Source organism: Pipistrellus kuhlii, unplaced genomic scaffold, assembly GCF_014108245.1.
Source record: "Pipistrellus kuhlii isolate mPipKuh1 unplaced genomic scaffold, mPipKuh1.p scaffold_m20_p_8, whole genome shotgun sequence".
Classification (NCBI taxonomy): Eukaryota; Metazoa; Chordata; class Mammalia; order Chiroptera; family Vespertilionidae; genus Pipistrellus; species Pipistrellus kuhlii.
The window spans coordinates 58,686,559-58,702,533 of record NW_023425584.1 but is presented as its reverse complement, the minus strand read 5'-3'; the positions used below and the strand labels follow the sequence as shown (position 1 = coordinate 58,702,533).

The 15,975-nt window shown below is 34.8% G+C and overlaps 1 protein-coding gene across 1 annotated transcript in view; it reads left to right on the top strand.

The window, feature by feature from the left end:
- Positions 1 to 5,147, top strand: part of GLRB (glycine receptor beta) — a 55,452-nt gene extending 50,305 nt beyond the window's left edge. Inside the window, exon 10 of the mRNA XM_036424462.2 lies at positions 4,316 to 5,147. Coding sequence (XP_036280355.1) covers positions 4,316 to 4,612 — 297 coding nt within the window. The 3' untranslated portion in view covers positions 4,613 to 5,147. The remainder of the gene's footprint in view (positions 1 to 4,315) is intronic.
- Positions 5,148 to 15,975: the final 10,828 nt, after the last annotated feature.

Below are 15,975 nucleotides of genomic sequence, written 5' to 3'. Positions count from 1 at the left end.
TAGCTTTAATGTAAGCATCAAACTTACAGTAAATGTATGTGATGAATTTGTAAGATTGTTACACACTGACACATGAAAAAAAGTATGAAAAAGGAAATTAAACAATTTTTGCCTTTTTATTTAGTGCTTTTGGTTTCAAAATCTATTTGCTCTATTGTATTTTGCTTTCGGAACATAAGCTTTTACTGAGTAATTTCAATCAGATATGTCATTTATTTTTAGACAGAATAACAATATTAATTAATGGAAGCATAACAAAATTTGGATTGTAGAAAACATTTAATTCTGATTTTTAAAAATTGATTTTAGAAAGGAAAGGAGAGGGGGGAGAGAAATAGAAACATCAATGATGAGAGAGAATCATTGATCGGATGCCTCCTGCATGCCCCCCACTGGAGACCAAGCCTGCAACCTGGGCACGTGCTCTGAACAGGAATCAAACTGTGATCTCCTGGTTCAGAGTTTGATGCTCCAGCACTGTAGCACACCAGCTGGGCTAATGCTGATTTTTAAATAAAGCTCTTGCTAAGAAAGATAATGATAAAAAATGTAAGAAAGATCAATGATAATTTAACCTAGCTTTTAGTAAGAAGTTTTCATAATTTCATAATTTTGACTACATACAGAAATATACCTAAATCCTATCAAATAAAGTGAATATGCTAATTGACCCTCAAGCCATTGCAAAGATGGAGGCATCCATAGCCAATAAAGAGGGAATATGCTAATTGACTATCACGCCCTCAAAACTGGCAGCACCCACAGCCAATAATGATGGAATATGCTAATTGACTGCCCCAACCTCAAAGATGGCAGCATCCAGTTCCCTCAGCCCCGCTGGGACAGCAGGCATGCCTGCCTCCAGAGTCCCTTAGTCCCCTCAGCCCTCCAGCTGCCCAGGGCCGGCCTGAGGTGCAGGAAAGCCTCAGATGGTAGCTGCCCAGCCACCCAGGGCTGGCAGTGGCAACAGGAGAGGTGTGATGGGGTGTTGCCTTCTCCTGATCACTGGGTCACCTCCTGCTCCTGAGGGCTCCCAGACTGTGAGAGGGGGCAGGCCGGGCTGAGAGACAACCCCCCTCCAGTGCATGAATTTTCATGTACCAGGCCTCTAGTTCATTTATAATAGTCTAAGTTTTTCCTCCCTAAATTTTGTACTTCCTCGGCTGTTCTAATATTTTGGTTACTAATTTGTTCACTCATATATTTCTTTTCTATTTAATAAGTACAGTTAAGGACCTACTTTTGTCAATATCATCTTGTTCTTAATACCTAGTATATGCTATTTACAACAAAGGTATTTTGAATAAAAGACAAAAGTATTCATTTATATGGATTTGAATAAATTCATATATCAAAGTTGCTGTTCATGCATGAATAAAATAGTTGTTTCTTTATAGGAATGATGTGTTTTTAAAGTTAAATGTTGATTTAAATTTTGTGTGAAATATTGAGTTTATTCATTTTGATCATATTTTTATCTTCTGTGGAAATAGCATTATCTATAACATTGAAATTATGCCTAAGTCTTCTGTTTAAGAAACATCATAAAAGGTGATTTGGAATTAAATGTGCATAGACACAGACTGAAAAAGGATCAGAAGGAAAACATCAGAGGTTAAAATTTGAAGTATTAGGTAGTTTTAAATCTGCATTATTTTTTACTAGAGGCCTGGTGCATGAAAATTCATGCACTGAGAAGGGAATCCCTCAGCTTGGCCTGCCCCCTCTTACAGTCCAGGAGCCCTCAGGGGCAGGTGGCAACCCTGTGATCAGAAGGTAATGCCCCCATCACAGCTCTGCTGCTGCCACTGCTGGTAGTGTAAGCCTCAACTGGCCCTGGTTACCTGAGCCTCGGGTGGCCCTGGGGAAGCTGGGCAAATGTCATCCAAGGCTTGCCTGCACCTCAGCCAGCCATGGGAAGCTGGAGGGCTTAAAGGACGGAGGACTCTGGAGGCAGGCACACAAGCAGCTGGACCCGGCTAGGGTTGGGCCCAGCCATGCTGCACACCTGCTGCCCCAGCAGGGCTGAGGAGATTGGGTGCCACCATCTTGTGGCTTTAGTTGTCACCATATTTGAGGGTGTGGCAGTCAATTAGCATATTCCCTCTTTATTATATAGGATTTTTTATAGTTTCATTATTATACTATTTCATTTTTGCTACCAGTAATTTTGAGAAGTGACAAGGTTATATGAAAGTGAGATCCATATGAGAAAATAATGAGAAATTATAAATTGGAGATTAATATAATCAAGATCACTTTTAAGAATGTGTTAATAACTAAGGTTACTGTTTCACTTATAAGCACTTTATTGAGCCCTTCTTCATGTGATTATTGTTTAAAATAGTGTTTATATTATAAACTATTTTATACTTTTATGTACATATAAATGATACATATGTGTAGAGAGTAATTAAAAAAAGAAAGTTGTCTGTTTAAAATCTCTGATGAAAGGGACAAGATTAGATCAGCCAGTTTGTTAATGAATCATGAGCTATTTAAGGAATCTGAGAACTTCTCAGTAAGAAACTTAATCTTATACCTTATTTAGGTATGTCATATCAGTAAAAATTACTTCTATAGTAGATAGAGGTTCTCTCCACCAACACATGTGCACATGCGTGTGTGCACACACACACACACACACACACACACACACACACTCAACCCCACTGATTTCAAATGCATCTCTGGAAAAGGTTTTAACAAAACAAATAGTTAAAAATTTAGTATAACCATATTGAAGCTTTTTTTGGAGTGCTTTTCTATGCTATATGTTAATATTGAAGAAATCTTTCTTCTCTTACTGACATGTTTACTATATTTAAATAATATTTCTGAATAAATATTCTATACCTACATTTGAATAAACTATATAGATAAAATTCTAACATCAGTAAAATTGCTAGAATAATCTAAGAATGTTTATGTAAATAAAAGTAATTAAAATTTTATTTTATGTAAATAAAAACAATTTGAAGTATTTTTGTGTGACAAGTCCTAATATCATAAATTTGGCTTCTTGTTTAGTTATTTACAGATACAAAAGCCACAAATAAGATATGATTTACAGCAAATGCATTTCTTTTTTTTTTTTTAAACATATTTTATTGATTTTTTACAGAGAGGAAGGGAGAGAGATAGAGAGCTAGAAACGTCCATGAGAGAGAAACATCAACCAGCTGCCTCTTGCACACCCCCTACTGGGGATGTGCCCACAACCAACATACATGCCCCTGACAGACCGGAATCGAACCTGGGACCTTTCAGTCCGCAGACCGACGCTCTACCACTGAGCCAAACCGGTTTGGGCAGTAAATGCATTTCTATAGTAAATACATGTGGCCTTTTTTTGTGAAAAATAAAAATAACTGGTAAGAAGTCACGCTTTCTAAGTCTAAAGCTAGAGATCTTTTTTCTGATGAGTGGATCTAAAGTACAGTTAATGCATCTAAAGCTTTTAGAGTGGAGAATTCTAAAGGGAGAAAATGTGGCATATCCACCTTGTCCCAGATTTTGAAGACTGCCTTGATAATTTGAGGATAATGCAAAGATTTGGTATGTAGAGTCTGTTCTCAATTTGTCTTCCAGTCAAGGTAATTATGTACTCTTACAAAAACTCACTGATACATGCTGACACCTACACATTCTTCAAACAGCCCTGGAAACCTAGACCTTTAAATGTGGTCTTCTGTCTGGAACAGAATAATCTCTGTAGCATACAATCTGGCTAAAATATGAACAATTTCTTCAGGTTCTCTGAGTGTGGTTTACTAATTTAACTGTAGCCAACAAGTTAGGAATTCCTTTCACTAATAAAGCTGTGGTTCATGATAGTGGTGACCATCTTTTAGTTCTTATTTGTGAGTGTGGTTTAGAAACAACACTGTCTCATTGGGATGATAAATACCTTTATCATTTATAAACTACCCTATTTGGAAATAGTATCCACAATTCAAAGCTTTAAGTAAAGGAAGATTTCTGTAATCCATATATTGTAGTAATATGGTTTGTGTTGTGATTAAATATTGGATTTTTATTCATTGGCCTTACAATTGAGAACTCAGAAGCCTAGGAGCACCTAAGATAAAGGTTTATTTGCATCTTGATCCCTTAACGTAGTAAAATAACCCATCAAGTTCATTCCATGATCTAAACCTTGATATACAGGCCACATTTTAGAGTTAAATGTCCAAGCACTCTATGGTTTAACTAGTTGTCTATTATATCTGATTTTTAAAAATAACCTTTTGAAGAGATGTGTTTTATAAATAGAAAAGTATAAATACACTCTGTGCTTAATTTTTATTTCAAGGTTGGTGAGAACAGATGCAAAAAAGTTTGTACTTCTAAGTCTGACCTGAGATCTAATGACTTCAGCATTGTGGGAAGCTTACCAAGAGATTTTGAATTATCTAATTATGACTGCTATGGGAAACCTATCGAAGTGAACAATGGACTTGGGAAATCTCAGGCAAAAAGCAACAAGAAGCCTCCCCCCGCCAAACCCGTTATTCCAACAGCAGCAAAGAGAATTGACCTTTATGCAAGAGCGTTGTTTCCTTTCTGCTTCTTGTTCTTCAATGTTATATATTGGTCTGTATATTTATGATACATTTTTCCCATTTCTATAAAAAACAATCCCATTTCATTGTGACCAACCTCACTCATCAATGCCAATCTATGAAAATATATTGCATTTGGATGCCATTTGATTGTTAAAAAAACAAAAACAAATGTGGCACCTTAATTTTGAATGGCAGCATGGTCTTGTTACATATGCTCTGAACATGATGTATATATGTATAGCAAACATATTGCTTTAGGAATAAATGAAGGGTAAGCATACTACATAAAATAAAACTCAAATAATTCTCTGCAGTTAGTGTAAATTGCAAATACTTAAGATAATTCTGATAAAATGACATGCACGCTGAATCCTGTTATGATCACCATTCTAAGATATGTAGTATTTCAAATTTCCTTCCTTGTAACTTTCAGAGAAAGCCGTTGTATTCTTGTATAATTTTTGATGGTTTTATCACAGATTAAGCAAAATTATATTACATATTATTTAAACTTTGTAAGTAGAGGTATATCAGCTATAATTATGTGGGCTCTGTGGAGAAATAAAGTTTAGAAATTTACTAATTTGTAAAATCAGCTCATTTTAAAGTGTGTCTGTGTTGTCAAAAGGCCAGATAATGAAACACAGTAATCATTTTTGAAGCAAAGGGATATCTGGATTTATGTAAATATACTGAATTCTGGCTTCTGATAAGATAAAAAATAAAGGATAGATACATTGATTAAATATTTCTGATAAGAGAAGTTGTATTTAATCCACATTAAATTAAATTGTATTTACTTCACAGACTTTAGTTTGCTGATACAGAGTATACACAATAATTGTGCCTTACAAAGAGTGATATCTAATTTAAATTGGTATATAGCAAAGGATATGTGATTAATATCGTATTTAAGAAACCAAGAGGAAAATGCCCTATTACTGAAGTAATTTGAGTTGAGGTAGCAGGGTTGAGGGGAGCCCGTAATTATTTAAGACTTTTAACTTATTTTATTGAAATGTTTACATATTTTTAAGTAAAATTAAATTTTTTTATTCATTTATTTTTTGCATTTATTTAAATATTATTTTTAAATTTGTCACAAATAATTAAAGATTAGGTAAATATCTTTATTTATGTTATGCAGGACCACTCTGTATGTCCTTTTTTGCTAAAAGTCTAGACTACTTAGATTTGCTTAGTTCATCTTCTTCCAACCTGAAAATAGGAACTTTGTAATCTCTAAGACTCCTAGTAATATCACAGTACCTTTTTATTTCTCCAAAGCTGAAATTAGAATGATCAGTAATTCACATAACATAAATATATAAGGCCAAATAAATATATTTATTTGGAGAGTTTTGTTTGTATGGTCAATTCTATAATAAAATGTACTTAAGTATTTTTATATAAATTGTGATATTATTTAATGCTATTTTATTGAAGACTTTAATAGTTGTTTGTTATGTTTTCCTTACAAACCTGTGTATTTCTTTGGGGTCCATTGTTACTTCTCTTTCATTTCTGATTTCATTTTTTTGTGTCTTCTCTCTTTTGTTCTTAATGAGTCTGCTTCAAAGGTTTGTTCAGCATCTTTTCATAAAACCAGGTTTTGGTTTCATTGGTCATTTGTATTGTTGTTGTTTTTAGTCTATTTCATGTATTCCTTCTCTGAACTTTATTATGTCCTTTCTTCTACTCACTTTGGGCTTTGTTTGTTGTTCTTTTGCTAATTTCTTTAAACGTGAAGTTTGAGATTTTTCTTGTTTTTTGAAGTAGGCCTGTGGTGCTATGAATTTCCCTCTTAGTCTGCTTTTACTCTGTCCCACCCATTTGGGGTTGTGTTCTCATTTTCATTTGTTGCAAGGTAACTTTTGATTTCTTCCTTAGTAACATGTTATTTATCCTCCATGTCTTTGTGTGTTTTTTCAGGGTTTTTTCCCCCCTGTGATTGATTTTTAGTTTCATACAATTCTGGTCAGAAAAGATTCTAAATCTGACTTCACTTTTCTTAAATTCATTGAAATTTGTTTTGTGGCCTTACATGAAGTTTATCCTAGAAAATGTTCCATGTGCACTTGAAAAAAATGTATATCATAGTTTTTGGGGATGAGATGCTCTGAAAATATCAATTAAATCCATGTGATCTAGTGTGTCATTTAAGGCTGCTGTTTCCTTGTTGCTTTTCTGTCTGGAAGATCTATCCATTGATTTCAATGGAGTCATAAAATCCCCTACTATGACTATAGAACTATTGGTTCCTCCCTTTATGTCCACCAAGGTTTGCTTTACATATTTATGTGCTCTTATGTTGGGTGCTTAAATGTTTTAAGAGTTATATCCTCTTATTGGATTGCTCCCTTTATCATTACACAGTGTTATTCTTTGTCTCTTACTGTAGTCTTTGTTTTAAAGTCTATTGGTCAGATATAAGTATTGCTATTCCAGCTTTTATTGTATTTCCTTTTGCATGAAATATCTTTTTCCATCCATTTACTTTTAGTCTGTGTGTTTCTCTCATTCTGAGGTGGGTCACTTGTAGACAGCATATATGAGTTTTGTTTTCTTATCCATTCAGCTCCCTGTGCCTTTTGATTGAAGCATTTAAGCCATTTACATTTAAAGTGATTATTGATAGGTATGTAATATTGCCATTTTACTCTTTTAACCATGTTCCCTGTTTGTTTGTTTGTTTATTTTTTTTCTTTTTCTTAAAGATGAACATTTAACATTTTTGTTTTGGTAGTAACAATCTCCTTTAGTTTTTTGTTTGTTTGTTTGTTTTTTGATATTTCTTAACATTACTGGTTTGATGGTAAAACAAAACAAAACAAACAAACAAACAAAAAACTCCTTTAGCTTTTCCCTGTCTTAGAAGCTCTTAATTTCCCCTTCTATTTTATAAGATAGACTTTCAATAGCCAAGATTTGATAGCAACCCAAGTGCCAATCAGTAGATGAGTAGATAAAAAAGCTGTGATATATTTATACAATGTAATACTACTCAGCCATGACAAAGAAGGAAATATTTCTTTTGGTGTCAGGTTGGATGGACCTAGAGAGTATTATGCTAAGTGAAATATGCCAGTCAGAGAAGGACAAATATTATATCATATGATTTCAATATGTGAAATCTAATGAACAAAATAACCAACTAAACAAAATAGAAACAGACTGGTGGATACAGAGAACAGACTGAGAGCTGTCACAGAGGGTAAAGCGGGTTGGGAGTTTGGTGAAGAATCTCAAGTGATTAAGCAAAGAAAGAAAAAACTCAGACACAGACAACAATAGGGTGATTACCAGGGCAAAATGGGGGTGAGAAAGATAGAAGAGGGGAAAGCTGGGATTAATGGTGATAGAAGGAGTAAAAATATTTTACAGACTTACTTGTAACTAATATTAATGGACAATATGGATGTAATATTCAAGGTTTGTTATACTCTTAGTGTGTGTAAGTATATAAAAATGATATTTTATATTTTTATACATTGTGCATTCTCTCTACATATACATATATATTATACATATGCATACATGTTATTTTACTTTTCCCTTTAGCAGCAAGAACAATGAGAAAATTAATGAATCCCATTTCAGTTGAAATTTCTATATTCCAATTAATAAGTGCATTCTTACTGCCATAAGTATTTTTAAATTCTCAAATTTCACACATCACACCCAAAACAGCCCTTTGTAAGCCTTCTCAGAGTTGATTACTAAACAAAAAAATTGTTAAATCAGTAAATCCTTATTAGGTATTTAATATGGTAAAGGTTTTGAGTTAACCAAAATTATAAAGATGAATTAAATGTAAGTCTCATTCTTAAGTAACAATCAATATAGTATTTTGAATATTTATGCTAAATATGCAAATCACTACAATATAAATCAGAATATAATGCATATTTAAAAGCATAAGAGAGAACAAACTACATCAATTATTTGTCTAAAAGAAAAACACTTGTCTTAAAGAAAAATGAAGAAGAATTATTAATACTTCAGCCCTAGCAGGCTTGGCTCAGTGGATAGAATGTTGGCCTGGAGACTGATGGGTTGTGTGTTTAATTCTGGTCAACGGCATATGCCTGGGTTTTGAGCTGGATCCCTAATAGGGGGCGTGCAGGAGGCAGCCGGTCAATGATTCTCTCTCATCATTGATGTTTCTATCTTTCCCTCTTCCTCTCTGAAATCAATAAAAAATACAATTTTAAAAATTTAAAAAAGAAATATTTCAATAAAGATAAATAAAGGTGATTTTACTATAGGTCATACAACTTTGAATCTAGATGCTAATTAAATGGGAAAAAACATGAATTGTAAAGAGCAGAAATATTATAATAGAAAATGTTAAGGCACTATATGAATTTCTTCCCTAGTTAATGGGGATAATGATCAGTAAAGCAAAATTTCCTTAGCTTATGATGTAAGGCACTTTACCTAATGTTTGTTTCTTAACTAAAACTTCCATCTGATTGTAATCCTATAACTTACAACAATTTTTAGTAAATCCCAAATTGCAGCCTGAGGCAACTCAGTTCAATTAATATCATTCCTAGTGAGGCAGCCAAAAGGAGGCAAAGCCCTCCATGCTGTAACAAGAATTCAGTCAAACTACAGGTCCTTTCCCAATTACCTCATCAAACAGGGATTTTATTAGTCAGTTAGCATTGCCTCACCCCATGCCATTGTGGACACATAACAGAAACAGCATTTTGTGAAATGCTAAACAAAATGAAGAGGCAAATAATTTTAGCTTTTGAAAAGCTCAGCTCAGCTTATGGTATATTCTCATGGATATTCTTTTAAATGTTTATTAGATGGAAATGTAGCAGAAAGAAAATGGTATTGACCAGTGGTAAACATCCTCTGCTTCAATCTCATGCCATCTAGATTTTAGAAATCTCTTTCTTAGGACACCAATTAGGCACACAATGGCAGCATCTTATCTGCTTGCTTTACTAACAAATGTAAGCTTTAAAAAAAAATCTAAGTCAGAATCTACAGGCTTGTCGGCTATAAAGATGATCTTTAACTTATTAGCTGAGAGAATATTATATGGAACTCATTAGGAGGGAATACCTAATAAATTCTGCCTTGGTCTATTAGAAAGCCTCTTTCTAAACACAGCTGCACTTTTCTGGTTCATTCATTTGTATAGTCAAAAGCTCTTTCATTCAAAAATCACTAGTTTCCAATCAGTCCACTGGCATTTTAGGAGCTTTCAAATTTCTAGATGAATTTAATTTACATATCCAAATACAAATGTGGAAATTCCTCAGTAATATGTGTGGTACACATATTAAATGAAAATAATCTAAGGTTCTAAAATAAGTCAAAGGGCAATATTGTATGTAAACACACAGGAAGGCAGAGGAGGGTTAGTAGAAAGACCTTTGGATCAGAATAGTAGTACTTGGGTTATAGTTCTGGGTTTGCTATTTACATCTTGCAAACTTTCTAAACAATCCTTTGCTCTCTTACCATATTTTAAAGAGGGAATAAAAATAATACAAGAATTACCGATTACAATTTGTAAGTCTGTCTTTCATAGTGGTTACAAGCAAGGCCTTGGAAAGATAGTCTAGACCGGAGTCCATTTATAAGTGTAAATCTTGAAAAATTATTTTACATCTGTAAATCTCAATTTCCCCATTATTACATGAATAATAATGACAATCTCATAACATTACTGTGAGGATTTAATGTATTATTAAATGTAAAGTTCTTAGCAAAGTTTCTAGCACATAGTAAGTGTACAATAAATTATAATTATCATCTCATTTTACCTCTTATTACTACCACTACTACGCTATTTCTAGCACAAAAATAACTTTTAGTGATGTTTAAGTTTTTCAAAAAATTTTAAATTAATTTTCAGTGTTAGGCTAAAAAACACACTGACATTTTGACAACAGCTGCGTATAACTTCTGCCCTTTAGGTATCTCAGCATCCATCATCATTAACATCAATTTAGAATTTAAAGTAATTTAAAGATAGCATTAACAGGAACTATAAATTGCATATTGAAATAATCTTCAAGTGATTAAAGGAGTCTTTGGTATATTTCCTGGGAGATACATAATTAAAAAATTAGGTTGCGGGTAATATATTAATGCCCCAAATTCAGAATCCACATATTTAAGGGTCATATTTTACATTTTTTCTATAAAAAGAAAATTGAATAAATGAAAATATTTCAAATTTTTAAAAAAGAATAAGAACAATTTTCTAGATGTGTAAAACATGCTGTATAAATTGAGCTCAATCTCTTATAACTCATGCATGCATAGTACTAATAAAAGATAATTAATGCTAATAATACCCTGGGAAACTGTATGATTCTGAAATTCTGAAACTGAAGAAATGCTAAATTATGTTCAATGCATTTTATTATATTCTAATTCTGTGAAAATAGATAATCCAACTGCTGAACAGAATGCTTATTCTCAATTAATCAAAATACCAAAATACCCGATTCTGTATAAATAATAATGTGCATGTATGAAATACAATATGTGTGTGAATAGGTATAGCTAATATATATATATATATATATATATGCATATATATATATATGTGTGTGTGTGTGTGTATTTGCATATGTACATATATACACATGCATATAATATAATAAAATTAATTGGTGCTTTATTGCAATTAATTTTATTTATATTTTTGCACTTTGGAAGTCCTGTAGGGTACCTATTTTATGTATATAAGGAACAGTTTCACATTAAGGTTATATTAGGAGCTCTTTGAGAGAATGCCTATTTAAAGATCAAATAAAATGTGTGTGCTAATTGATATGAACCAGATGGCCCCCAGAGAAAAACTTAGTCTCAACAGATTGTTCCATTTATTCATTTGTATGCTATTCATTGAGAAACACCCTCATTCTTGTACATAACCCAGGTTTATTCTGACCCCACCTCATAAAATGAACTACACCCTGCCTCTCCCCACCAGTCTATACATCAAGAACAACTCTTGTTTTCTGCATAACAAATGATTGTGAAAGGAAACACACCCAGTCACCTCCTTACTCATTCAGTATAGTTCTTTTGGATTTACACATAATACAGACTAAATCTAACTCCTTCCACAAATGCCAAGCCACTCTTGTCCTCCAGGGGGTGTTGGCAACTGCACAATATCCTATTTTAGTGCCTATTCATGAGCCATCATCCTTAATCATAGCCAAATCCCAACTCTTCCTATCTTTTCAGTTTTCCACTCCCATGATGCAACCCTCCCCTGGCTCCCTTCTTTCCATTTGTTTCCTCGGTGCCCTCTGAAATTCCCTCACCATTATAAATGGAACTTAGCACCCTTAAGCTCTATGTACTTTATTCCTTCCCCTGCTATGCCTGTATTCAATCAGAACTCGCCAGAGATCTCTTTTCATCAGATATCAAACAGTGAAATAGATATGAACGGTATCTATTTCACGTTGCTCATGTTTATTTTTCTTCTCCCTAGATGAGGTATGGGAGTGCAATTAGCATTTTTCTTGCTCCCTAATAATGCTCCAAGGTTATTTCTCTTCACATGTGCCCTGGTCAGTTTGAGCTGCTTTAACAAACTACCGAAGACTGGGTGACTTAGGCAACAAACCTTTCTTTCTCACAGTTCTGGAGGCTGTTAGTCTGAGACCAGGTGCCAGTACGGCAAGATTTCTGATGAGGGCCTTCTTCTTGTGGTGCCTGGCATGCTGAAAAGAGAACTGGTTCTCTGGCCTCTTCTTACTAGAGCACTAATCCCACTCATGAAGGCTCCATCTCCTCCACTCAGGGTGGCTGAGGCCTGTAACTGACTGAGTGAGTGGACAGAAAGCAGATCCCTCACTCAGATAAAATATATGTCCTTGATCCCTAAGGCATCAGATTGAATCTGGGATGTCATGAGAAGTCATACCTTCGTGGTCTGTTCCCTTCCCCACTCTAGCTTCCCTCACTCCCTTATTACTTTCTCTTGGGGTCACTTCATAAATCACTTGCATTTGAATCCTTGGTCCAGGATCTGTTTCTAGAAAATCTGACTTAAGACACTTAACAAATAATATCTAATTCTTGTCATCCTTCTGGGTCACTTTTATGGCTCATAAGAGAAATGGCAGATGGTTTACATTTTGTCACCAGCCTTTCCTCTGACTTTCATTGTTGCCACTTATTACCTTCATTGCAGGTATTATGGCACCATTCCTGCTGCTCAGACATGGCTTCAGAATTCTCTATAACACAGTTCAGAAAACTGCAGGTTATCCTTACAGGTTTTAACCTCAATATAAAACAACAATCATAAATAACAGCAGACCTGTCCTTTTTTATTTTTATTGATTTTTTTTTTTTTTTTTTTTTTTTTTACAGAGAAGAAGGGAGAGGGATAGAAAATTAGAAACATCAATGAGAGAGTAACACTGATCAGCTGCCTCCTGCACACCCCCTACTGGGGATATGCCCACAATTAAAGTACATGCCCCTGATTGGAATCCAACCCAGGACGCTTCAGTCCACAAGCCAACGCTCTATCCACTGAGCCAAACCAGTCAGGGCCAGACCTGTCTTTTTAAACACTCAGTCTCCACCCACGTTCACTAGACAATCTTTTATACAAATCAGATACAATCCATGCTATATTCTCTGCTGCACAGTCTACTTATAAGTAAGTATACACTGATATTTCCTTTTCTCATCAAGGATTTTTCAAGGGATTCTGCAGCTAAAAAAGAGCATGTTATTCTTCTGTATGGCTGGTCATTGAGATATCTTGAAACAATCATGCTTTTTGAATAACATGAACACTTACATTTAATATCAAAGGAAGTGTGTTGAAAGAAGTGGTTCTTCCTTCTACTCCTTCAGAAAATAGCTTCAAATCAGCTTCTCTGATGACCATTCTTTAAAAGACAGTTCTCTCTTTTTCAGAGTGCCTCTGTTTATTTTCCTTGTTACTTATCACAATCCGTAATATTTTTTATAAGCATGTGCATTAACTTGTTATTGCTTGTCTTCCTAATTAGAAAATATTAAGTAGAAATATCATAAAAACAGGACCACAGCTCACCTGTTTACCATTATATTTCCTAAAGTCCGCTGCCTAGCACAGAGAGGAAACTCAGCAGATAATTGGTGACCAAGTTCATGATAAATGAAACAGTAGGAAGAAGCATGTGTGAGGGCTCCTCCCGGGTGGTAGATAGCAAATGTACTTCAGAAATCGAGAATCCCATCCTATTCCTTACAACTACGATTTTATTTATATGATAGAACAGTGGATCACACAGAGTTTTAGGGGTTTGACTCAATATTATGTTTACATTCTTGGTCTATTACTTATTAGTTTAGAGCTACTTAAATTTCATGACACAGTTTGTTCCTTTTTAACATTATGTCTCATAGGATTAAAATGAAGATAAAATGAAGTAAACTATTTAAATACCCAGTACCTGGCACATAGAAAGTACTCAATAAAAACAGCTATTTCAGAACTCTCAGCATATGTTTTCCATTTAATGTATTAGAAGGATAGAGTAAATTAATATTACTCCTATACAGAATACAATTATACAACAGCTTTTAAAACCCAGCAATGTTTTTAAATTATTTTATAAGTTGCCAGGGGAACATGAATAATACATCTTGATTATTAGTCTTGAAATCATCTTGTGGCATTATGGGCTGGATGATCTCCAGTCTTTTACATCTCATTTTAGAAACAAGATTTCATTATTCAGATAAACAATTTTGTGACCATCAAAGCTCCTTGGAAATGGATACACCAAAAATACCAAATGGGAAATGAAAACACCATTTAGAGATTGGCATGGGTATGTCTGACTCATGTAGATCTAGATTCTCCTCTAATCGGTGGAGAACCTTGAGCTGTATAAATTTTATTCTAGTGAACCTTAGCCTACTCCCACCTTGTCTTTACCATAACTGGGAAGCAAGCAGTTGAACTGGCTTCTGTCTATGTCTGCATTTGCAGAGAACGTTATTTGAGAAGGTCAGGTGTGTCTGTGCTCTGGCTACTTGGTTCCTACCTATTTGCTCCCTCCTTCACTCTAAACGCTGCTTGGAAGCCAGGTGTGCTAAAGGTAGCCCTTACCTGAGTCGGTGATTGTTTTTATCCGAATACAATAAATCCTGTTCTCATCTCAGTGCGTTTCTACATTATAGAGGGGTGGGGTTCCTGTTTCCACAAGCATTTTAGCTGAATAATTCTTTTCCTGTCCCCTATTTAGAATTTAGGATGGAGATTATTTTAGTATTTGGAAATGTGGCAACTGAAACGAATTCTGATGATAGCAGCACTGAACAAAGGTATAAATAACAAGTAGAGCAGATGAATTCCACTCACGTTGTAAAGAAGGCCACGGTACCCTTATTTTGTTAAGTCCAATGAAAACTGACTCTATGCCCTCACTTCGCCAGGGTGGTGAGAAATTCAATTTTGTCTTTTCTTGAGGAACCCTTTGCTTTTCTGGGGTCTCATAGCAGACTGGAGAACTCAGTGATGCCTGGAAAAAGGGAGAATGAGCTATAGATAGTCTCCAGTGCATCCAGTGACGTTCTGAGGCTTATGATTTTTACATGTGAGCATGGGCACGGGACCCTTTGCCCAAACACCAAGGCCATGGTTCTGAGGATTCTCCATCTCTCTGACTCTACATACTATTGTGGTGTAACTCCCATCTTACAAAGAATGCCTCAAAAAAGTCGAATTATGGAGTCGTTTATTATAGGCCAGCAGCATATGAGGGAGAAAAAGCTCTCCAGACCTCGCAGCCCGGAACAGCTTGCCACGCCTGGCTTATGTTGGCAGAATATTCCAAAGGGATCGGTTACAGCTCTGGATCTGGAATGAGGAACCTGTTTCTAGATTTTACAGAAGTGAAACTGAGCAAGTTAGCGATCTAAAGTATCTATGAATCACTGAATCGACAGAAACACATTATCTGGGACCACTGGGACCATTTGTCCAGATTCTGGGACCACTGAGTCAACAGAAACTCAGTTATCTGTAGTTACTGAGATAATTTAGGCTAATTGAACTGTCTTGGATCCCAGAGGAATGCGTTTCGATGACCAGTGATATCACAATCAATGGGACATTCAAACAGTCATCAATAGAGCATTGGGATAGCATACATAAGTTCAGAAAATCAAAATAACTTTTAAATGAGTACAGAACCCAAAACAGCAAGGTTAAAATATTAAACAGCAATTTTTACCCAAGTATGGTTGCTCCCATCCTTCATTACCACCCATTTTTTTCCTTCTATCGGCTCCTAAATCCTTTCGTATTTTTTCCATGTCTTGTGAAGAAGTCCATTCTCTGCAACTCTCATAAGAAATAATCAAAACTAAACAAAACACCCATCTCCATCCTTTACCTTAAAGG